This window comes from Phyllostomus hastatus, unplaced genomic scaffold (assembly GCF_019186645.2).
Source record: "Phyllostomus hastatus isolate PE091 unplaced genomic scaffold, TTU_PhHast_1.1 phas_contig_524, whole genome shotgun sequence".
Classification (NCBI taxonomy): domain Eukaryota; kingdom Metazoa; phylum Chordata; class Mammalia; order Chiroptera; family Phyllostomidae; genus Phyllostomus; species Phyllostomus hastatus.
The window spans coordinates 14,240,785-14,266,039 of record NW_025333900.1 but is presented as its reverse complement, the minus strand read 5'-3'; the positions used below and the strand labels follow the sequence as shown (position 1 = coordinate 14,266,039).

General features: G+C 39.9%; 1 protein-coding gene across 10 annotated transcripts in view; it reads right to left on the bottom strand.

The window, feature by feature from the left end:
* Positions 1-8,308: 8,308 nt before the first annotated feature.
* The window catches only part of EVI5 (ecotropic viral integration site 5), a 211,714-nt gene continuing 194,767 nt past the window's right edge, over positions 8,309-25,255 (bottom strand). For 8 of the 10 annotated variants that reach the window (XM_045847078.1, XM_045847076.1, XM_045847082.1 and 5 more), the window contains one exon: positions 18,808-23,392. In XM_045847078.1, coding sequence (XP_045703034.1) covers positions 23,078-23,392 — 315 coding nt within the window. In that variant the 3' untranslated portion in view covers positions 18,808-23,077. Of the gene's footprint in view, positions 8,477-18,807; positions 23,393-25,255 lie in introns of those variants that run through there. The other 2 variants (XM_045847085.1, XM_045847087.1) reach the window with 2 other exon arrangements.

Here is a 25,255-nt window from a genome sequence, read left to right as displayed (position 1 = left end):
AAACACTGGTTATAAGGATGCTCAAGGAACTTAGTGAGGACCTCAACAGCATAAAAAAGATCCAGTTAGAAACAAAGGATACACTAATTAAAATAGAGAACTATATACAGGGAAACAACAGTAGAGTGGATGAAGCTGAGAATCAAATCAATGATTTGGAACATAAGGAAGAAAAAAACAAGTAATCAGAACAACAAGAAGAAAAAAGACAAAAAAAAAATGAGGACAGTATAAGCAGTCTCTAGGACAACTTCAGGCATTCCAACATTAGCATCATAGGGGTGCCAGAAGGAGAAGAGAAAGAGCAAGAAATTGGAAATCTATTTGAAAAAAAAACAATGAAAGAAAACTTCCCTAATTTGGTGAAGGAAATAGACGTGCAAGTCCAAGAAGCACAGAGAGTACCAGACAAGATGGAGACAAACAGGCCTACTCCAAGACACATCATGATTAAAATGCCAAAGGTTAAAGATAGAGAGAATCTTAAAAGCAGCAAGAGAAAATAAGTTAGTTACCTACAGGGGAATTTCCACAAGACTGTTAGCTGATTTCTCAAAAGAAACTTTGCAGGCTAGAAGGGACTGGCAAGACATATTCAAAGTCATGAAAAGCAGGGATCTACAGCTAAGATGGCTATGCCCAGCAAAGCTAACATTTAGAATCAAAGGGCAGATAAATAGCTTCCCAGACAAGAAAAAACTAAAGGAGTTTGTCATCACTAAACCATTATTTTCTGAAATGTTGAAGGGACTTATTTGGGAAAAAGAAGAAGATCAAAACTATGAGCAATAAAATGGCAATAAATACATATCTATCAACAATTGAATCTAAAAAAACAAACTAAGCAAACAAGAACAGAGACAGAATCATGGATAGGGAGAGTGTTTTGATGGCTGCTCTGTGAGAGGGCGGTGTAGGGGAATAGGTGAAGAGGGTGAGGGGATTAAGCAGGACAAACAGGTAGTTACAGAACAGCCATGGGGATGTAAAGTGCAGTATAGGAAATGGAGTAGCCAAAGAACTTATATGCATGACCCATGGGCATGAACAATGGTGTGGTAATTGCCTGAGGCAGTAGGGGGTGCTGGGTGGAGGGCAAAGGAAGAGAAATCAGGACAATCGTAATAGCATAATCAATAAAATATAATTTAAAAAATAAAGCACACTCACACACACATTCCTACAGAAAACCCTCAATCCCTATCTGAGGAAAAAATGAAGAGGGCTCTGTGCAAATCAGGGACTCGCTTGTGCACCTCACAGTCTTGTTGCTCACTAGTGGGAGAACGAATGTTTTGGTGGCAACAAGCAAATGCAAGGGAGAGCACCAGGGTGAACTCTGCCTCAGACAGTAACCTGGTGACCAGTGTGGAGGCTGAGGTCAAAAACAGCCACTGAGGCTGGAAGGATGCCACAGCCAGGCGCTGGCACATTGATCCCACAGGAGGAGGAGGAGGCTTGTGGACTCAGTTGTACGATTCATTTCATTTCATTTCAACCAATTTTACTGAACCCTGGTTGAATGTCATGTGCTATGCTACATGTAGGGTACAGAGGTGAATACAGAGGCTGCTTTCCTTCATCCCACCAAGGAATGAATACAACAAGAAAGGTCAATAAAGGAGACAAATAATGAAGGAAGAACACTTTCTCCTATCCCAGGCCTCTGAGATGCCACCTGGCCTGGCATACGGGGACTTTTCTTTTGAACAGTGTGAGGGTTAATTTTATATGTCAACTTGACTAGGAAGGCATGTCCTGATAGCTGGGAAAACATTTTTTCCGGGTGTGTTTGTGAGGGTATTTCCAGAAACCATTTGCATTTGAATCAGTAGACTGAGTAAAGAAGATCCACCCTCATTCATGTGTGCTGGCATCAGGCACTCCATTGAAGCTTTAATAGAACCAAAGGGTGAGGAAGGGTGAATTCATATCTCCCACCACCCATCTCGATCTGGGATGTCCATGTTCTTTCTTGCTTGTGGACATTGAAACAACTGGTTCTCAGGCATGTGGACGCCCCTCCCCCATCACCACTTGCCCTACCCTCACATGGCACAGACTGGATTATACCACCGGTTTCCTTGTTCTCCAGCTTGCAGATGGTGGCGCCTTTTGGCCTCCATGACCACATAAACCAATTCCTCTCATAAACCTCCCTCTTATATATAGGGTCTGGCACAAATAATGCACCTTTTTTTATTACAAAGTCTTTTATTACAAACTCATAAGCATGTAATTCTGTAACATAACAATATCACACTCAAGCACACCATATGACATTTTGGGTGAATGTTCAAATTAAGACTATAAATTATTACACCCATGTTATTACCCCACCAACCACACTCAAGCAGGCCTTACTCCCCCGGACCCTGTGCATCTGAACCCTATTGGTTCTGTTTCCCCGGAGAACCCTGACTGATACAACCAGTCGGCACACTTTCCTCTACGCATCTGAAATTCATGTAATATGAGTCTGGGGGTAGGATTTTGGAGTATCAATATACTCTACCAATTTCAGACGTGGTCTGCTTTTTGCACAAGGACATTTTTGCTTCTGGTTTGGGAATCATTTTACAGCTTAGATTGAAGAAAGACATTTTATTTTGGGATATTCCATCATCCTTTCCTACTGAAAAATTCTGTTTTGCTTAGGATTCTCTGAAAAAGGAGTCAAAGGTAGATGGATATGTCCTCCCTCCCTCCTTCTTTCCCTCCCTCCCTCCTTTCCTCCCTTCTTCCTTCCCTCCCTCCCTCCCTTCTTTTCTCATCCTCTCTGTCTGCCTTTCTGCCTTTCTTTCTTATCACAAAGTTGAGATTAACTATTACTATTAAATATTATTGGTACCAATATTAGATATAGTCTTTCTCTCTGAGATCCTAAAAAGTGGTATTGTGTCAGAGAAAAGAACAATTTTCTCATACATCCTTAAAATAAATGCAAAAGTTGATGTTTCTCATAACACTCAGTATACATTGTTGACATTCATATAAAAATGCAATTTGCTAAAAATTATACTTTGGGAACTGGCACTGCCTGTAAGGTACCAGCTGTCTATAGATCTGGTTTAATCCATGGATATGTTTCTGACTAGACTGCCTGCAAAGTGTGTAAGCTGATGTACGCTTCAAATAATCATCCCTGAAAATTGCTTCTCCCTGCTGAGTGTTTACAAATCAATATCGGTGGACAGGATAAGATTATACTCCTGGCCAAATCCTGGAATGCAGCTACTCTGAGTTGTCTGAATTCAGACCCATATGCCATTATTAATAGACAATTCAAGGGTAGAATTTGACCTATTATGAAAGCTGAGGAACCTAAGGACAGCTGGCTGTGTGAAAAGCTTTTCTCATCTACAAGGGAAAACCAAAGTCAGGTGTAAAGCTTTCCCTGAAGAAATTGTTTTGAGTCTGTGTTGCACACACATGAGACCCTAAAAGATCATATTTATATAGAACATGGACAAAATACTTTTTCCAACTTTATATTTTCAATACCGAAAAGTTTAAAGAATAGTACAATGAACACCTAAATAATTCCACCTAGATTCAACAACAACATAACCTTCACATAAAGTTTTAAAATATGAACATCAAAATAAAATCTTAACACCCCGGAAGTCATAACTTTGAGCAGTACTACTTCCTGCCACACTCTACAGCAGTGATTTTTCAGCCAGTCCGCTGCAAAAATTTTTAAAACATGCAATACTTGACTAGTTGGTGACACTGAACTCTTTTCCCTTAGACTGTCAAATTTAAAGAAAAAATGACAAAGACCAACACAACAATAGCTGTACCTTTCTGCCAAATGATTAGCCAAGAGTGTTTTATCTAGATGTTCTTAGTTTGAGATAAAAGAACCATGTTGTATGCATATGGAATAGTGCTTGCTTTCTGTTTTTTTCCCCCAACAGAAAGGAGTAGTCTCACTCATCTATGAAAATTATTTTCTCTCCTAGGTTTTTAAAGATTTAATATAAGCATTAATGGGGGCAGCAGAATAGAGTGTACAAGGGGGGACCTCAAGAAAACCAGAATTATATTCTGGATGGTGAGACCCTTGTAGTACAGGCTTCCTCTACTAAGTGAGTGTTCTAGGGACCCACCTGTATCAGTGTACCAGCTGCTGTTGTTGCGAGAGGCTGCATTGGGCTGCAGTGATTTGTAATTTTTTTTAAGTTTCCACACATTTGCCCATTTCTCGATGGGAGATTTACAAATGCATCTGCCCACACTGTGCTGAGTGTCCAGCAATTTTTGACAAAAAAAAAAATGGCATGATCCCCACTCCCCACCCTCCCTACTCACCTGATCTCACCACGAGTGACGTTTTTTTGTTTCCCCAGATGAAAAAGTCCTCAAAGGGAAGTGTTTTGCCAATGTGAAAGCAATGAAACAAAATACAGCAGAAACACTAAAAGGCATCAAAATCAATGAGTTCAAAACTGTTTTGAGCAGTGGGAAAAAAGTCTCAATTGGTGTATTGCATCAGATGGAGAGTACTTTGAAGGTGACTGAAATTTAAACATTAAGAATAAATACACAATTTTTTATAAATAAATTCTGTTTTGGGGGTCCCCTCTCATACGTCTTGAACTTGTGCAGTTGGCCTGTACTCTTCTCCTGCCCAAACACCTTAAGGTTGAGGAATTTCAAAGCAATGAAAAGTGTAATGCCGGCATATACTCGACAAGTCATGTCTAAAGTCTGTCTATTCCTTCCTTGTATACAATATTAGCCCGAAACCAGGCTTGAAATTTGTCAATCAGTGAATAACTAATTTTTATTTGTTGTTGATAATGAGATGGTGCCAAGCCCTTTTCCCACATTATTTCATTGAACACCACAATCTTATGAGGTAGGCTGTGTTGTTATTGTTGTTATTATTATCATTATTATTATTCTTATTTTATGGATGAGGAAACTGAGACTTAGAGACATTACTTTGCCCAAAGTCACACAGTCTGTTAATGGGATTCAAACCTAAGCGGATTTGACAATAAAGCTCAGACTCTTAACTCTTTGGTTACACTGTCCCCTGCAATAAGCAAAGACACCAGATGGTCTTTAACTCAGGCTGGGATGAGTGGGAGGCTGCTCTTCTGCCAGGTGTAGTCATGCCTGTAGAGGAAACAAGCCAACAAAGGCTCTTGTTTATAACAACCAGAGCTTGTAATACGCAATTCTTTTTTTAAGTATATTTTATTGATTTTGCTATTACAGTTGTCCCATTTTTTCTCCCCTTTGCCCCCTTTTCCCAGTACCTCCATTTCCTCCAACAAGCCCCCCTCCCCTCTTAGTTTATGTCCATGGGTTGTACATATAAGTTCTTTAGCTTCTCCATTTCCTATACTATTCTTAACCTCCCTCTGTCTATTTTGTATCTAACATTTATGCTTATTGTCTTTTTCCCCTCTCTCCCTCTCCCACTCCCCCACTGACAACCCTCCATGTGATCTCCATTTCTGTGATTCTCTTTCTGTTTTAGTTGTTTGCTTAGTTTGGGGTTTTTTTTTTTTAGGTTCAGTTGTTGATAGTTGTGAGTTTGTTGTCATTTTGCTGTACACAGTTTTGATCATCTTCTTTTTCTTAGATAAGTCCCTTTAACCTTTCATATAATAAGGACTTGGTTCTTATTATAGGAAAACCACCATTTCCTTATAAAGGAGATGATTAACTCCTTTAGCTCTACCTTGTCTGGGAGGCACTTTATTTGCCCTTCAGTTCTAAATGTTAGTTTTGATAGAGTAATCTTGGATGCAGGTCCTTGCTTTGAATCTTTTATTTTATTTTATTTATTTATTTTTAGAGAGGGAAGGGAGGGGGAGAGAGAGAGAGAGAGAGAGAGAGACATCAATGTGCGGTTGCTGGGGGCCGTGGCCTGCAACCCAGGCTTGTGCCCTGACTGGGAATCGAACCTGCGACACTTTGTTTTGCAGCCCGCGCTCAATCCACTGAGCTACGCCAGCCAGGGCCGCTTTGAATCTTTTTGAATACTTCTTTCCAGCCCTTTCTTGTCTGCAAGGTTTCTTTTTTCTTTTGAGAATCAGCCAATAATCTTATGGGAACTTCTTTGTAGGTAACACTCTTCTTTTCTCTTGCTGCTTTTAAGATTCTCTCTTTATCTTTAAACTTTGGCATTTTACTTATGCTGTGTCTTCATGTGTTCCTCTTTGGGTCCAACTTGTTTGGGACTCTCTGAGTTTCCTGAACTTGTATGTCTATTTCCTTTGCCAAATTGGGAAATTTTTCTTTCATTATTTGTTCAAATAAGTTTTCAGTTTCTTGCTCTTCCTCTTCTCCTTCTGGCACCCCTATGATGCGGATGTTGGAATGTTTAAAGTTGTTCCAGAGGTTCCTAAGCCTCTCCTCATTTTTTTGAATTCTTGTTTTTTCTTTCTGTTTCAGCTGAATGTTTATTTCTTCCTTCTGCTCCAAGTCATTGATTTGAGTCCCGGTTTCCTTACCTTCACTGTTGGTTTCCTGTATATTTATTTATTTCACTTTGTATAGCCTTCACTTCCTCCTTTATTTTGTGGTCATACTCAGTAATTTCTGTGAGTATCCTGATCACCAGTGTTTTGAACTCTGCATCTGATAGGTTGGCTATCTCCTTGTCACTTAGTTGTTTTTCTAGACTTTTGGGAGTCCAGAAAATCATGTTCTTTCATTTGGGTCATATTTCCTTGTTTCTTCAATTTGTCTGTGCATCTGTTACATTATAAGGGGTGGAGCCTCAGGTATTCGCCAAGGTGGGGCAACCTGCTTCACTGCACTGTGGTGCTGTATGTATGGGAAGGGTCAGAGAGACAACAATGCCACTTGCCCAGCTCTCACCCTGCTTTCAGTTACTTCCCCCACTTCCCACAACTAACTGGCACCCTTCCAGTTGCTGCCCTGGTGCTGATTCCCCAAGTGAGTGTGCTTGCTTATGTTCTAGGATTCTGTGGTCCCCTCAAATGGACTCTCCTGTGAGGCACAACTGCCACAGGTTTTTACAGCCAAGAGGTCTGAGGCTTTATTTTCCTGGTGCTGGAACCTGGGTGGCATGGTCTGTCTGGGGCAGGGATTGCTCTCTCCTGGTTTTTATCTGCACATGAATGTGGAACCATCCAGACCACCAGCCACTATCTCACCGCACATCTTTTCCACCCCAGCTGCCCATCTCTGCCCCTCCTACCAGTCTGGATGGATGTTACTTCTTTAACTTCTTGGTTGTCAGACTTCCATACAGTTCAATTTTCTGGCAGTTCTTGTTTTTTGTTTTTAGATTGGTTGTTAACCTTCTTTTGGTTATGCAAGGAAGTGAAGCATATCATTCTTCTGGTTGTCAGAGGAAGCGAAGTTAATTAATAAATAAATTAACTCCATCTTGGCTGGACTTAGTTTAATTCATGACAATTCTTATAACAGCTGTAGACATAATGTCTTGGGTATGTTATTCTTTTATAAACTTGCATTGATATATGATTTATATAGTTACAGTAAAGGTGCATACATTTTAATAGTATATCTTGGTTAATATTTTGATAGATATGCACCCAAGACAAGATCTAGAATATTCCTGGCACTCCAGGTGCTTGATTGAATTCGTATTTTTGAATTAGTTGCTTAGGTTAGAAATTGGGTTGGAAGCTACAAAAATCTAGGCCATTGACCATAGTTTGTAAGGTTAAGTGAACCTCGGATGTGCCATCTCCCATCTGGGATGTTATCTGGCCTTGCAGACTCTTCAAATCAGCAGATCTAATGGTCAGACTCCATTTTTCCAGAAGTTCACAGCTATAGGGAACCTATCTGTGTGGCATGGCGAATGTAGCCCAGCCCCTGATTCGGAAAACTGTTGGGGAGTGAGTTGGCACACAGGACCCATGCCCACGGATCAGTTTTCCCATGGGGAATCAGGCCTGCCATTGTACCTAGGCTGCTATGACACTAGCTTTTTGCTAAAACTCCCTCACCCTGAATTGAGGCAGCAGATGTTTACGGCATATCTTTAAAGTAACTTCCTAAAATCTGTGCAAAACCTCCCAAGTATAGAGTGTAACCAGTTCAACCATTTTCCCCTTGATCTGCAACATACTCTTCTTTGAAGTAATTAGCAACATTTTTTCCTTTGTTATCTGTAAAAGGTAATCACCTACATTGAAACTGTGCATAGTACTTGAACAACAATTTTAAAAAATGAATAAAAGAAGAATTTGGGGGGGTGGGGAGAAACTGTGCATAGTAAATGAGGACCATCCTGAATGTACTGTACCCAGAAAAGCAATAAAAGCCTGTCCAGGCAGGGGTCGGGGCCCTCTCTCTCTCTCTCTCAGAGAGCGGCCATGCCATCCCTTTTTCTCCACAGAACTTCTGCAGTCCATGTGAATTTGTTCGCCACATCCACAACACATGGACGGACCCCACGGCTGGGGTCCACATCACACAGGAACAGAGATTTTATTGTTTTTGTTTTGTTTTCCTGGAAAATATCAAACATACACAAATAGATTAGTAAACTGTACCCCATGTACCCATCACCCAGCTTCAATGGTAAATCTGTGGCTAAACTTTCATTTACCTCTCCATTCACTACTCCCCTCCTCCACCTGACTATTTTGAACAAAATCCCAAATATCACATCATTTCTTTTATAAATATTTCAGGATGCCTCTGGAAAGAATAAGGACTATTCTTAGCAACAGCTTTTGAGGAAAATAAAAATTATAAAAGATTTTAAATTTTATAGGTGCTAGGTGGCCATTCCAAATTTTGTTTTTGCATTAACCCTACTAAGGTCTTCTTGGCTACCCAATAGTCCTTGACAAATCATGTATTAAGAAGGTGATACCTTCATTTTCATGGAAAACTGGTTGAGTTTTCTACATTTAAAGCAGCTTATTTTAATGTCAGCAAATGCTAAGTCACCAGGTGTTTGAAAGCCCTCAGCCACCCTACTGTTTTGAGTGCCCTGACCTCCCTAATCTAATTCCTATGTGTTGTGGCTTTAGGACAGGGATGCCCTCAGGTAAGTCAGAGAAAATATAACTCCACACATATGCCAGACTATTCATTCTAAGGATGGTTGGAGGCATAATAGTGAAAATATATGAATAATATACATGAATGTGATAATATACGAAGCTATTGCTCAGATTAGAGAGGGAAACTCCCCCGTGTGTATTTTATATCACAAGTTCCCATGTTTAATGAAATACATGTTTGGTTTAGATTATTTGTTTCCAAGAGTATGTTCTATAGGAAAAAGAACAATCTTTTATATTACTAGTGAGATTGTTAATTTGTAGAGGGTGTATTAGCAATAGGTATCAGAAAAAGTATTTAAAATATATGTACCCTCTGATCTGGGAATTCTACTTTTAGTAATATATCACAAGGAAATAAAGGTGTGTGCCACAACTTAACCTTATGCAGGTTCAAGGGAATGATAGGGAAGGTATGTCTGACAGCGAAATACTGGTTAACTATATTAAAGAATGCTCATTTAATGTACTGCCATTGAAACATGTAAAAAAGGGTAAGTTCAGAAAAGCAGGCCACATAACAATATGTGCGTATATCCCCAACTTGGAAAGCTACATAAATAAGCAAATAATAGAAACAGGAGAGCTCGGGCAGGGTGGCTCGGTTGGTTGGAGCATCACCCAAGATGCCTCGGGACTGCGGTTCGCCCCGGTGGGGGCGCGTGCAGGAACCAACCAGTGAGGGCAAGTCTGGGTGGAGCAACAGGCCAGTGACTCTCTCTTTCAAATCAATTAATCAATTAAAAAATTATAAACAGGAGAGAAAAAGACAAAAAAAATTACAGGTGCAAAAATCCAGGGACCCCACCACTTCACTAACAGAATGAGAAAGGAAATTATCACAGAAATAAGAAAAATATTTACAAATCTAAAGGACATAAATCTCCTTATTGAAAGGATCCAGGGAAGGCCCAACCCAGTGAGTAGAAAAAGGCCTATGAAGGGACCACTGTGAGACTTCAGAAGTCAAAGATACTGGAGGGCATCAGGAAGTCTCTGCCATAGTGTCCAAACTACCAGTAAAACAGAATAAAAGCATTTCAGACTACCAACATATCACAGTATTTAGCTCCCTTGGATCCTCCTTGGGAGGCAACCAGAGGATGTACTGGAATTTACCAAGAATTTGGGACTAATGATGAGATAAGGGCAATTCCACAACTTACTGGCTATATGACCTTTGGCAAGTTACTTAAACTCTCCAGTGCCTTAATTTCCTCATCTGTAAAGGAAAGACACTTATATTGTTTTGAGGATTGAGTGATTTAATACATAAGAAGTACCTAGCTAAAAGCAATGTGGTATCCTGGATTAGATCCTGCAGACACTTAAAACAGTTTGATTGTTTACCATATGAAATTAGATCCTAGAATAAATTAGTAGAAAAACTGGTGGGATCTGAATAAAGTCTGTAGTTTAGTTAAAACTATAGTACTATTAATAATTTCTTATTTTGACAAGTATACTATAGTTACGTTAGGCATTAGGGGAGCTAGGCAAAAGGCTCATGGAAACTGTACAGCCTTTGCAACTTTTCTGTAAATCTAAAATCATTCCAAAATAAAAGACTTATAGTGTACTTTGCCCCTACCTTACACCATGTTAAAAAATGGAATATAAACTTAAATGTAAAAGTTAAAATTATGAAACTCATAGAAGAAAACATAGCGACATTGAATTAGGCAATGCGTTCTTGGATGTAATACCAAATGCACAAGCATCCAAAGGAAAAATAGACAAAATGGGCTTAAAATTAAACGCTTTTGTGCTTCAAAGGACACCATTAAGTAAATGAAAAGATAGCTAATGGAATAGGGAAAATATTTGCGGATCATCTATCTGATAAGGGACTTCTATGCAGAATACATAAAGAATTCTCACAATTCACCAATAAAAACAAAACAATTAAAAATGGACAAATTATTTGCCCTGGCTGGTGTGGCTCAGAGGATTGAGTCCCAGCCTACAAACCAAAAGGTTGCAGGTTCAATTCCCAGTCAGGGGATATGCCTGGGTTGTGGGTCAGGTCCTCAGTTGGGATCATGTGAGAAGCAACCAATTGATGTATCTCTCACACACTGGTTTTTCTCTCCCTCTTTTCCTCCCCCTTTCCTCTCTCTCTCTAAGAAGAAATACATAAAATCTTTAAAGAAATTGACAAATATTTAAATAGACATTTCCAAGGAAGATATACAAAGGGTCAATAAGCACAACAAAAGATGGTCAATATCATTAGTCATTATGGAAATGCAAAACCACAGTGAAATACCACTTCACACCTGCTAAAATGACTAAAACGAAAAAGACAATAAATGTTGAGAAGAGTATGGAGAAACTAGAACTCTCGTATATTGTTGGTAGGACTGTAAAATACTGCAGACACTTAAAACAGTTTGATAGTTTACCATATGAAATTCTGCCCCTAAGTATACACCCAATGGAAATGAAAACCTATGTCCACATAGAAATGTGTACACGAGTGCTCATAGCAGTATCATTTTCAACAGCAAAAAACTAGTATCAACTCAAATGTTTACCAATTGAGGAATGGATAAACAAAATGTGGAATACCCATATATTGGAATATTATTCAGGCAAATAAAGGAATGAAGTAGTAATACACGCCACAATGTGAATGAGTCTCAAAAACGTTATGCTAAGTGAAACACACACAAGGGTAACAGGTCATATAATCCCATTTATAGAAAATGTCCCGAATGGGCAAATCCATAGAAACAAGGTAGATTAAGTAGTTGCCTAGTCATAGTGAGGGCATGGGGAGGAGAGAGAGTGACTGCTGATGGATACAGGGTTGTTTTTTTCTTTGAGGGGGTGATGAAAATAATATGATGTTGATGTGAATGGTGTGAACCATTATCACTAATGGTGATGGCTACACAATTCTGTGCATATACTAAGAATGATATAATCATATATTTTGGAAGGCTGAATTTTGTTGTGTGAATTATATCACAATTAAACTGTAATTTAAAAGTGTACTTAGAATAGTTGTTGGCACAAAGTTTAGTACTATGTTTCCAAATATTCGTCACCTCTCCCTGGAGTGTTAGTTATGTGATGCACATCAGCCAATGAAATGTGCCTGGAAGTGATGTCTGGTTCTTTGGAGCCAGCGTGTCACTCAGCGTCCGGCTTTCCCCTCTGCTACAATAATCAGCAGTGCACATCAGTCTGGGCCCTGGAGCAAAAACAATGTAGAGTAGAGCAGCCCCCAACTTTTGATGGACATGTAGCATGAGTGAGAAAGGACGTAGGTCACTGAGATTTCAGGATATGTGACGATAATAACAAAAGCTCGGACAATTCCCACCACTGGCAGAAATCAGGGAACAGACACTGTCGTGCCATCCCCTCAAACAACACATTTATGTGGAAATGTCATGTAGACAGTGGAAATACAGGACTGGAGTGCAGATGAGAAGTTAGGGCGGGAGAAGAAATGTTCAAACTGTTAGCTCTTTAGGGAGTGGCCTCCACGAGTTCTGGGGGTTCAGAGGGGCAATGCATGATTTCTCTGTTATCTAACTGACTGAGCACTCCGGAGGTGCCAAACCCTTCTGGGCTTGGGTACATGTGCCGTCGCTAGTCTTGCCAAAGAGCGGTTTGGTGATGAACAACAAGCTTCTTTAATTTTGACCCACAGATAAACAATTCTATTTTAGAGAAATTAGTGAAGCAAACGAAAGGCTGCAGGATCTGTTTAAAATAGCTACAGAGTGTCAAGGGCTGTGAGCCAGACCAAACAATGCACTGACCCACATGCACCACTTGGTCCTGTGATTACTCAAATTCCAGCACTGTCCAGGGGGCTGCTGGCCAGCAACGTCCCTCCAAAGAATACAGCTGGAAGGCCATTTGCCAGAAAAGGGCGGAGCTGGACCTGGCCTTGGTCTTTGAATTGACTCAGACTTACTCAGGGTGAAATGTATGTCATTTTTCTTGGTATTTATAAATTGATGCTTTATGCCATGACTCCCCATTGTTTGGTTTTCCACTTCCTCCCCTGTAAGTTTGCTTTTGCAGTTCTGGTGGCAGCTCAGCCTGGCTCGGGGGGGTGGGGTGGGGGGAGGAATGTGGCTCAGAGACCTAAGCCTGGCCAGAAGTTTATCTGGGAGCAAGGAAGCTGGAGAGACAAACATTTGTTGGTGCACCAAAAGGTTTTAAAAGTTTTTGTAAATGGAGTGTGGTTGGTCCACTCCTGAGCTCCAGAGAAGAGCACAAGGATAGAGGCTGGACCTTGAGATACACAAAACAGAAAAGACGATGTGGGGCCATGGGAATAGATGTCTCTTCTACCTACCGGGAAGTCAGCCTGGTCAGGGGTGGCAGGTCCACACACAATTGTGCCTTGAAGGCAGGAGCACAGCAAACACCAAATTGGGGCACCCAGCCCAGTCCTGGGGTGGGAAGGGCAGAGGCGATACCACAGACCAGAAAAGCCTCTGCCAAGAGAGGAAGAAGGGCCCTTGTGGGGGAGGAGACGAGGCTCAAGCACCGAGATTTGACTGGCTGCCCCGCTGGGAGGGCCGTCTGCGATGGCTGCCCAGGCGCCCCTCAGAGCAGAGGCCGGGAGCAGTTAGGAGCTCCCAGGTGCACCTCAACTGCCACAGCATCTCTCAGCCTCAGAGTCTCTCATGTGTACAGCATGCATTTCCTTTTTTAAAAAAATCATAGAAACAATATCTTTAAAGTCAACTTGCTTCTTTCCACCTGCCCTGCTCTCTCCTGTTACTGAGGACAGCCTCTGAGAGGACCCTTTCCAATCCCTGAGAAAGTGGTCAGCCCTGGGTGACAACCAGGTGAGGACACAGTAGCAGCTGCCTTCTAAGAATCAATCCAGGAGAATATGAAAGTTTCTTTGGCCCTAAAATCCTACACACTGTTTTATGATGCTTCATTTCTAGACATGATCATTTCTAGATTATGGAGAGATGTAGCCTTGTACCCAAATCAGGAGACATTAGCACTATTAAGAGCAGGTCATTGGAGCACACGGAACATACGGAACAGGGATCACAGACCTGCCCTGCTGCAGGGTGGGCAGGGAAGAGGGAAGGGTACAAACGAGGCCCTTACCCCACACTGGATGTAATCTTTGAATTCCCATACCTTTGTGTCTGCACCCTTGTGTCTCTCGTTCCATGTGTGAGTGAAGACAAGAGTTGGTCTGACCACTGTTTCCACCTCAGCAGTTCCTGGCTGATGCCTGGCGCCAAAGCAGTCGTCAGTAACTAGAGGACTCTGGACCTAGACCAGCGCATTGAGATCCTGGGTTTTCCACTGACATTTGTATTTCACAGATATTGTTTATCCTATTTTAATAGTGAACAAACTGAGGTACAGTGATTTGTTCAACTACTCATTGACACATTCAACAAATATTTATTGTGAGCTAAGGCACCGTTCTGAAAACTGGGGATAGAGACCAAAATTATAACGCTTGCATTCTAGTGCGGGCAGACAAAACCAGAGGGAGATGTAAAATGCGCAGCCTGTCTGACAGTCATCGATGCCGTGGAGAAAAAGTGAGCTGGGTAGGGGCTTTTAATTTTTTTAAATTATATTTTATTATGCTATTACAGTTTTCCCAATTTTTCCTTTATTTTCCCTCCACCCTACACCTCCCAAACCTTCAGCATTTCCCCCTCTTAGTTCATGTCCATAGGTTGTACATGGAAGTTCTTTGAGTTCTCTGTTCCCCATACCATTTTTTACCTCTCCCTGTCTACTTCATGCCTACCAATTATGCTTCTTCTTCCCTGACCTTTCCCCCCATTCCTCCCCTTTCCTCCCCACTGAAAACCCTCCATGTGATCCCCATTTCTCTGATTCTGTTCCTGTTCTAGTTGTTTGCTTACTTTTTGTGTTCATTGTTTTTTTTTTAGGTTTATTTGTTGATAGTTGTGAGTTTGTTGTCATTTCACTGTTCATATTTTTGATCTTCCTTTTCTTAGATAAATCCCTTTAACATTTCATAAAATAAGGTCTGGGTGATGATGAACTCCTTTAACTTGACCTTATCTGGGAAGCACTTTATCTGCTCTTCCATTCTAAATGAAAGCTTTGCTGGATAGAACAATCTTGGATGTAGGTCCTTGCCTTCCATGACTTGGAATACTTCTTTACAGCCCCTTCTTGCCTGTAAAGTTTCTTTTGAGAAATCAGCTGATAGCCTTCCAGATGGCACTCTTTCGTAGATAATTCTTTCCTTCCCTCCTGCTGCTTTTAAGATTCTCTCCTCATCTGTAGTCTTGGGTATCTTAATGATGATGTGCCTTGGTGTGTTCCTCTTTGGGTTCAATTTCTTTTGGGAGTTTCTGGGCTTCCTGGACTTCCTGGAAGTCTATTTCCTTTGCCAGGTTGGGGAAGATTTCCTTCATTATTTCTTCAAATAAGTTTTCAATTTCTTCTTGTTCCTCTTCTTCTTCAGGCACCCATATAATTTGGATATTGGAACATTTCAGGTTGTCCCAGATATTCCTCAGCCTCTCTTTATTTTTTTGGATTCTTGTTTTTTTGTTCTGTTCTAGTTGGATGTTTATTTCTTCCTTTTGCTCCAAATCATTGCTTTGAATCCTGGTTTCCTTCCTGTCACTGGTGATTCCCAGAATATTTTGCTTTATTTCATTTTGGGTATCTTTCATTTGTTCTTTCATTTTTTGACCAAGCTCAATCAGTTCTGAGAGCATTTTGATTACCAGGGCTTTAACTTCTCCATCAGATAGGTTGGCTATATCCTCCTCGCTTAGCTCTCTGAGGTTTTGCTGTTCTTTCATTTGGCGCTATTTCTTTGCTCCAGGTCCCTGATAAGTTGTCAGGGGGTGAGGTCTTAGGTATTCACCCTGCCTTAGGCAGGGCAGCCCTCCTTGCTGCGCTGCCCCTCTGCCTGTGGGGGAGGGGCCAGAGAGGGAACAGTGCAGCTCGCCTGCTCAGCTCTAGCGCACTTTTCAAGGAACTCTCTGTGAGACTGGGAGTTTCTCCCACCACGGCAACTGCTGTAGTCCACAGTCAGCTTGGAATCTCGGCTTCCCCTTAAGCCAGCCCCTCCCATGCAGCCTGCCACCTTGCTGCAGCCAGCCCTGTCCCCACAGTCCTCACAATGGTTTCCCTCTGTCCACTGCCTTACTGTTCTGGTTGATTTTTTTCTTTAATTCCGTGGTTGATGGAGTTCCATGCAGTTTGATTTTCTGGCACTTCTGGTTGTCTATTGATTTTAGTTTGGTTGTTTTTCTCCTTTTGGTTGTGCAAGGAAACTAAGGGTCTACCTACATCTCTATCTTGGCCAGAACTTATGGGGGTAGAGGCTTTTTAAAAGGAAGGGTCAGCCCTGCCCAGGTGGTTCAGTTGGTTGGAGAGTCATCCTGTACACCAAAATGTTACAGGTTCAGTTCCAGGCACACACAGGAGGCAACCAATCAATGTTTCTCCTATCGATGTCTCTTCCTCTCTCTCTAAAATCATAAATATATTTTTAGGAACAACTGTAACAGAATAATAATAAAACATGATTTAAAAAAACATTTTTAAAAATTTAAAAAAAGGAAGGGTTAGAAAAGTCTTCTGGTGCAGGAGATGCTTGAATGGAGACCAGGAAGACGTGGGGGCTCACCTAGCGGGAATGTGGCGGAAGGCCATTCCAGTGAGGGCTGGGCCTCCAGGGAGGGCTGGGCTGGGTGGGAGTCCAGTGAATGAGGAGCAGGAAGGCGGATACAGAGTCATTCTGTGACTTTTCCAGGTTTCATCAATGCAAAGCTTGAGTCCTGGTCGAGTGCCAGAACTCTAAACCTAAAAAACCTGTTTTTATTTCACGGCCAAATACAATGGGTTTATTTTATAACTTTTTTTCTTCTATATCTTTGAACATATTTAATTTATATGCTGATGCTAAATTCTTAACATGCCTTTTTTTCTTTAACCATTTTTAAGTGTAAAATTTGGTGGCATTAAATACCTTCGGTGTTGTGCAACCATCACTGCATCCACTTCTAGAACTTTTTCATCATTCCGAAGAGAAGCTCTGTACCCATTAAACAATAACTTCCTTTCCCCCACCCGCTATCCCCTGCTCACCTCTACTGTATACTTCTATGAATTTGCTATTTTGGGTACTTCCATTCAGTAATGCATATTCTGCACCTGGCTTATTTCACTTAGGATGCTTTCAAGATTCATTCATATTGTAGCATGTATCAGAACTTCTTTCCTTTTTATAGTTGAATAATATTCCATTATATCTACAGGGTGGGGCAAAAGTAGGTTTATAGTTGTTTGTATGGAAAAATAATACAATTAGTAAGCAATAATACAAGAATAAACTGTTTCGTGTTCTCAGAACTGTAAATCTCCCTTTGCCCCACCCTGTAAACACTGTCTTTTATTTACCCACTCATCTGTTGATCATTTGTTGCTTCCACCTTTGGCTCTTGTAGTGTTCTTATGAACACTGGTGTACAAGTATCTGTTTGAGTCCCTGCTTTGTTTTGACTATATATCCAGAAGGGGAATTGCTGGATCACATGGTAATTCTGTTTAGCTTTTCTGAGTAACTGCCAAAACCTTCCCACAATGGCTGCACCATTTTATGTGCCCAGCAGCAATGTACAAGGTTCCAATTTTTCCATTATGAATTTTTCCTTATCAGCTCTGTTATTTTGTTTTGTTTCGAATAGTCATCCTAATAAATATGAAGTAGCACTTCATTGTGGCTCAGGCTTTACTTTTCTCACTGACTCCAAATTGGTGATCCCTCTCTAACAGGTATATATATTTTTAGTTTCGGTCCTAGTGGTTTTTTTTTTTGACCCACTTCTAAATTTATATCAGATTCTCAGTGAGGGGCAGTTTTCATTCTCAGTGCTTCCCTACCAAGGACATTTAGGAACGACCAGAGGGAGAAATCTGCGGCTCTCATCTAGTGGGTGGAAGGCAGGGATGCTGCTAAACACCCTACAATACACAGGACAGCCACTTGCAATAATTTGGCCCCAAATGTCAATAGTGCCAAGGTGGAGAAACCCTGGATTATAACTATCTTGTCATATTTCATGGACCTTTATAAAGTACCTTAAATATTTTGGGGAATAAAGCAGAATATATGGTGAACTGTGCTTCCAAACTAAATGACACTAACATTGTGATAAAGATGAAAAAGGCATAAATTTCTTTTTATAATAGCTTCTATATGTATACTCAGATCATATACATTTGGATATATTTATTGAATTAGTCACTAATTAATTCAATAACCTAAATATGAGATGAGAATATTACCATGAACATTTTTAAAAAATTGGTATGTTTCTGAAGGAAATAGCAAATCTGGCCTTTCATCAAATTGAAAAATGTCACATACCAGCCTCTCTGTCTGGCACCGACTACACATGAGTGCACCAGGTGGATACGGTCCCTGTACCCACGGAGCACAAACCTCACTGATGAATATCTGATGTCGGCAGGCCAAGCCATTTTTTAGTGTATTTCATCTCATTAAATATTTTTCAGAACTGCAATCTTGAATTCTCTGTCATTGAAGTCACATATTTCCATATCTTTAAGTTTGTTTTCTGAGGAATTTTCACTTTCTTTCTGAGCTGCTTCTTACCTTGGTTATTCATGGTGTCTGATGGATTCCTTTGCTGACTAGGCATCTACGTATGAGTGGCATTTCTCTAGTAAAAGTGTTCTGATGCATCTCTCCTTTTAAGTTGAAGAGTTTAAGAAAGCAAAAATTTCTATAAAATGAAAAACTTTAATTGTTTAAAGCAAAGGCACAAGTAAATATTTTAGGTTATCATACAATAATAAGAAATTCCAACAGTAAAACGAAATACATCATAATTTTGCATCTTATTAGATACCTAATATATTACTCTATCATCTATTCTTTGGAGAGAAGAGGGAGGATAGGTAGATCGATGGATGTGATGTAAAAACCTGGACTATAGTCTCCACTCCACTTTTAACCAGAAATTTTAATTTCAGTAGAATGAATTAAAATTAATTAATTAAAAACTTACTGTTTTGCCAATGACAGAGCAGCAATAACTTTCTTGCTAAAGCTCATTGTTTTAACAAAGTAAATCACTGATTTCTAAACTGCTAGCTGCCAACACCCAGTCCTGCAACAATCAAGCCGGCCACAGCAGAGCTTTACCAAAACACAATTCATCCACATTTCTTATTTAAGTCCAGAAATGATGGTGCATTATGTAAAAGATAAAGGAGAATGAAGAACCAAATAATTTCTAATGTCAAAAATAAAATACTTAAAAAGCTCTAGACCACGGTGTCCAACCTTTTGGCGTCTCTGGGCCACACTGGAGGGAGAAGAGTTGTCTTGGGCCACACATTAAGTACACCATGACACTTAGTCACACAAAAAATCCCATAATGTCTTAAATAAATTTATGATTTTGTGTTGGGCTGCATTCATAGCCATCCTGGGCTGCATGTGGCCCGTGGGCTGCAGGTGGGACACCCCTGCTCTAGACCTTGTTGTCAATCGAAGGCACGATCTGGACAGTAACGAGTTGCATCATGAGTCAAGAAAAAGGTGTTTTTTTTCCCCTTCCAAAATAGCCAGTCATTTAGTTGAGATTTGATGTTTCAATTAGTCACCAAATATTGAGAGCCTAATATTTATCAATAAAAAGGGTAGAAATTGTGTAAAGTTACATCTTTGACTTCTTTGTCCAGGATAAAAAATTACCACTAATTTTTAAAAAGGCTGTTGAAGTATTTTCTTGATCTAAAAGGCCTTTTTCATCATCTCAGTGCAATTTCCATTTTATTCAGATCACTTGTAAGCCTGTACTCCAGGCCTTTCAACCCACAATGGCAATGGCACCAGGCAGGTGACTAACCCAAGGGAGTAAGTTTTTTATTTTGAATTTTAAAAATTTCATTCACTTCCTCTCTGTTCCAATATTCAACTCTGTTTAACTAAATAACATTTAAATGACACAACATACCACAGACTAATTAAAATCTATCAAGAATACATTGTCCAATGTCTCCAAGTCTTAATTTGAATAAAATGGAATACAATCAGAGCACAACAACATCCTACTGTATCCCAAAGGTCAGGAGGACTTTAAACTCTTCTGAGTATTTGAATCAAAGATATTGAATGAGATAATTGTTCCTTGTTTTTCACTGTCCAAATTACAAGAGTATCAATGGATTAACGTTTAGTTACCATAATTCTTTTAATACCTAATTAGACAGTACTTATGAAATTCTCTAAGAATCTTTCAAAATTTAGAATTAAAACATGGCTATAGAAAGACATTCTTTCTTTTAAAGTCAGATTATAACACTGACTCAATGAAGCATGCCCTAAAGATCAACCGTATACACTTTAAAGAACAGTGCTGAGATTCTGGAATTCTTTCTTTTTCCCTTTCCAAAGGTACAGATATCCTTCCAAATCTGTGTCTGGTGTCAAAAACTTCATGATATAAAATAGCTGGCACACTTTCCATTTTTCATAGTTCTGAGCACAAGATCCACCAGGAAATTTAAGTTTCCAAACTATTAGCTCAACAGAAAAAGCAAATGGTTTGATCTTCCACTGAGATAAACTGAAGAAGTAAGCCTCCATTTTGGAATATCTAAATCAAGGGTCAGCAAACTTTTCCTCTCAAGAACCAGACAGCAGGTATTGTAGGCTGCTCAACTCCGCCACTGTGACACAAAGCAGCCACAGACAACATAATGGATAAGCATGGGTATCCAATAAAACTTTATCAATACTGAAATTTGAATTTTATGTGATTTTCATGTGACAAAATATTTTTTTCTCTCAACTATTTGAAAATGTAAAAAACACGCTTCGCTTGTAGGTCACGCGAAGATAGGCAGCTGGCTAGACTGGCTCATGTGTGTAGCTGCTGACCTCTGGTCTAGATCACCCAGATTTCTTGATGTGGGGTCAGAGAGGTCACATGACCACAAATCATCTCGTTTCACTTGGGCATCAGTAGCCTCCCGGGCTGACAGTAATGAACCCCCGAAGCACCAGTCAATTCTAGGAGAGTATCTACACTCATAAGCTGTGAGATGTGATTAAACTTAATTAAAATCACATTAATTGTCAGAAAGGAAGGGCACTGAGAAATTCTTTAGCTGAACTTTGTCAAATGATTTGGTGCCAGAAAGATCTGAACTAAAATCTTGGCTCTGCTACTTAGTAACATGTGACCACAGGTAAATTACTTAACCACTACGCCTGGTGCTACGGACACAGCAGGCACGTTTTCAACCTCACTTCTCAAACAGCTATAAAGGGCTTGCTGGAAAAGCCTTGTCTGTGGAGATGCATAAGGCATCTTGGTTTTATTTTTTATACATTAAAAAAAAATTTTGTCCTCACCCAAGGACATATTTTTCATTGCCTTTAGAGAGAGAGGAGGGAAGAGAGAGAAGCATTGATTGGTTGTCTCTCATACGTGCCTGGACCAGGATCCTTGGGATCCTGGGGATCATATGTGTCCAGACCCAGAGGTCACACATGCCCACACCTGGACCAGGGATCAAACCCGCAACCTATGTACTTGTCCCTGACTAGGGATTGCACCTGTAACTCTTTGGTTACGGGATGACACTCCAACTGACTGAGCTACACCAGCCAGAGCTCCTGGTTATAGACAGAAAATTATTTTTGTCTCTTCTACTCTGTTCTGTTATATATTTTTTCCTACATGCAAAATATTGTGCAAAATTGTATCTCCATATATGCTGAACTCTACCTTCCCCTCTTATCTTTGAAGGCTGCTAATGAAAATAAGTGGAAAGCATCCAGTCAACATATTCTTTGCTGTTTTTCCACAGTGCAAGTGCAATTTGGGTGTTTCCTCCAACTTACCAATGATAGCTATTCGATTTCCAAGAAAAAAATAGTCTAGATGATAAAAAAGGAAGAATCAGTAGGAAAAATTATTGTGGCTTTATAGATTAGTAATCAGAGAATCTGAAGATAATGCTCATAGATTATTTGCAAATATTATTGTTGTGTATCTTGGACTTAAGTCCATTGCTTAATTTATATTAAGTAGAATATTAGCACTAAGTAATGTGTGCTATAACCTTTTGAATCATGGACAATTTATTAGTTACATACACATGAAGTAAAAGATCTCACCAATAGTATTTTTGAACAAGCATCAGTTATGAATTTGCTAGTGTTGAATGCTAAGCAAATTACTAAAGCTATTAAAATATTAGTGTTTGGTTTTATTTTCAATCCTTTTAACTTTTTATTTACAGAAGTCCTATTAGAATGCTGAAGGCAGTCATTTTGCAACATGTACAATCTCCATATAAAATGATGTTCGATATTGGGTGATGCTTATTTATAAATTATGTACAAAAGACAATATATTTGTAGTTAACTTATTGCTCTGACTAGTAAGCAATATATGGAAGTATCATACGTACATAAAAATTAATTCAAACAAAACTCTCAAGAAAGGTAACTGTGAATTTGTATTTATAAAATTATATGGAAAAAACACTGTTTGGGAACTTTCAGTGGCCCACTAATAAAGTAGTAATTTCAATGAAAAAAAATCCCTCAAACACAGAAGGACAAGATAAATCAGATGTACGTCTTGGTCAAATGTTTGTGGACAGCTGCCCTGAAAACAAACTGATAGACATAAATATCTAGTTTGTTGATTGAGCATGAAATATTGCACAATAGTAGTTTTGTCTGAAGAAAATAAAATTTTCCATAGTTTTGAACTTCAAAATGGTTCCCACATATAGATATAATTGCATTTCCTACACAAGAAACATTTAATATTCAGTAATACTGTTAGAACCTTATTTTTCATGTTAACCATATTCCAGTCTACTTTATGGCAATGGTTAAGTCAGTGGTGAAGGTTTGGCAAAGATAAAAAGGCAGGTAAGATCAAAAAATATATATATGTACATATGAAACAGATATGTCCCCCAAACCCTTAATTATATAACTGATCCCTTTAAAAAATCCACAGTCTAGTTCACAGTGATGGTCAGACAGTGGTTGAGTACGACTCTCTTTGCCTTGGGGGCCGGTCCTTTTGAGCCACTCGATCGCTCTCTCTGGTCTCCATCACACTGTCCTCTGTTTCGCTTTCACTACCACTTGCCACAGTGGGGTCCAAAGACATGGGGCCAGATTTTCTGTGCAAAGGAAAACCAATGCCGCTTTCCCGTAAGGAATTATCTATAAAATCTTCATCAGAGGAATGGAATGATTCGTCATCTCCTATCAAATGGTTGACAATGTGGATTCCATCAAAAGGGGGTTGGCCTGAGAAGCCCCTCTGGCCTTTTAGGCACCTGAGCTGTCAAGACAAAATCCAAGTTAATATACTCAACTGGGGGAAATACACACATACCCTCCCCAAGAAAGCAAACATTTCATCTTTAAGGAAGATGGTACCTTGATCTTTTTCCATTTATAGATATAATAGTAACTACCAATTTTTGAATGACTCCCATGTGTTACGTAATGGGCACATGCTGTTTTAGTTGAATCATCATCACAACAGCCCTGTATGGTAGACTTTATTATCCTCATTTCAGAGATTAGGAAATAGAGACTCAGGTAGAACAACTAGCTGAGGAGGACACATAGCTAATAGTAAAGTTTACATTCAAATTGAACCTTCACTTTACTAGAGATAATACAATGAATCCTATGTACCATCACTTCATTTCAACAACGTGGCACGGATAATCTTGTTACATTACACCTCCCCAGTCCCTAGATTATTTTGTGGTGAGTCTCAGACATCCTATCAGTTCACCTATAAATACAGGTTCCGACAGAGGTAACGCCACCAAGTGCGGTTGGTAGGGGACATGAATATCTCGCATGCGATAGACTGCAATTTGAACATTTCACCTAAAATGTCATATGGTGGGCTTGAGTGTGATATTGTGATGTTACAGAATTACATGCTTATGATTTTGTAATAAAGGTTTTTATGCAATATAAAGGGGCATTACTTGTGCCAAAACCTGTATTTCAGTGTTCATCTCTAGAAGATATGTTCTTAAAGACCATACTCTAAACTATCACACACACAGTATGTCTCCTTAATTCAGTCAGTAATGAAAATTATTTACAAGTCACTAAAATTTATTTTACTGTCTTGTTATTCTAAGAAGCACCACACCACTATATCACTCTATGTGGGTAGGAATGCTTCTTCCCACTAAGGTTATTTCCTTCAGCAGTGTTTTTGCCTTCTCTCCCCTACTCCTTCCTGGTCAAGAGTGGCTTCCCTCACCATTGCGCAGGGGAGAGGAACTGCATGCATTGCTCAGTTCTTTTCCCCTCTCTGTCTTTGGGAACCAGGTTCTGTTTCTCTGTCTCTGGAGGTTTATAGGGCATGGCACGCAGGTGTGGAGATCAAATGCTACATTTTACTGGGTGGGCAAGTCTGACTAATTCTAGAATTCAGTACTGAAAAACCCATTGCCACATATCTAAGCCACATTCCCCAAAACCAGTTTTATCAGAATTAAGGTTATTTCTTTTCATCACCTGTCACTTCTTTGCCTAAATTCCTTCAAATTCCCAAACCCACCACCATGCTACTTGCACTACCATGTAATCACATTAGCCCTGTCCCATGGAGTTTATGTTTTAGATATGACATTTAATCCTTATATTGTCATGTGTTAAAGAATGCAAAACAACAATAAAAAACAATTAACTACCAAAATCTGCTTTGATTATCAAGAATTTTGCTGAAATGTACCCCACGTGTCCTACCTACCCTTATCATTACTACCGATCTTCAATTTTGTTTCTCAGGGACAAGTTCCCGGTCACTTATGAGCACTATCTTTCAAATCTTGAGATGAAGGCAATGTGAAATATTCAGGAAATGTTACACACACTTTCAAAACCAACGGTTCTAAGAGTAGAGACATTACAGCTTTGCTAGAACACCTCGTAGCTTTCCCTACAGACTTCCAGGAAGATGTGAAGAAACCCCAACACTTCCCTGCTGGTGTGTGACAACAGGAAACCAGAGGGGCGAGGGGACTCAGTACAGGGATGGCCGCCTCAGGCAAGCTTTCAACCGTAAAGAAGTTCCTGTGCCCTAGGCCAGGAATTAGAGAGAGATACCACGTAACTGAAGTGACACCCTTCTCCTCAGCGGAGCAGGAGGAACACAAACTTGGAGCTGAGC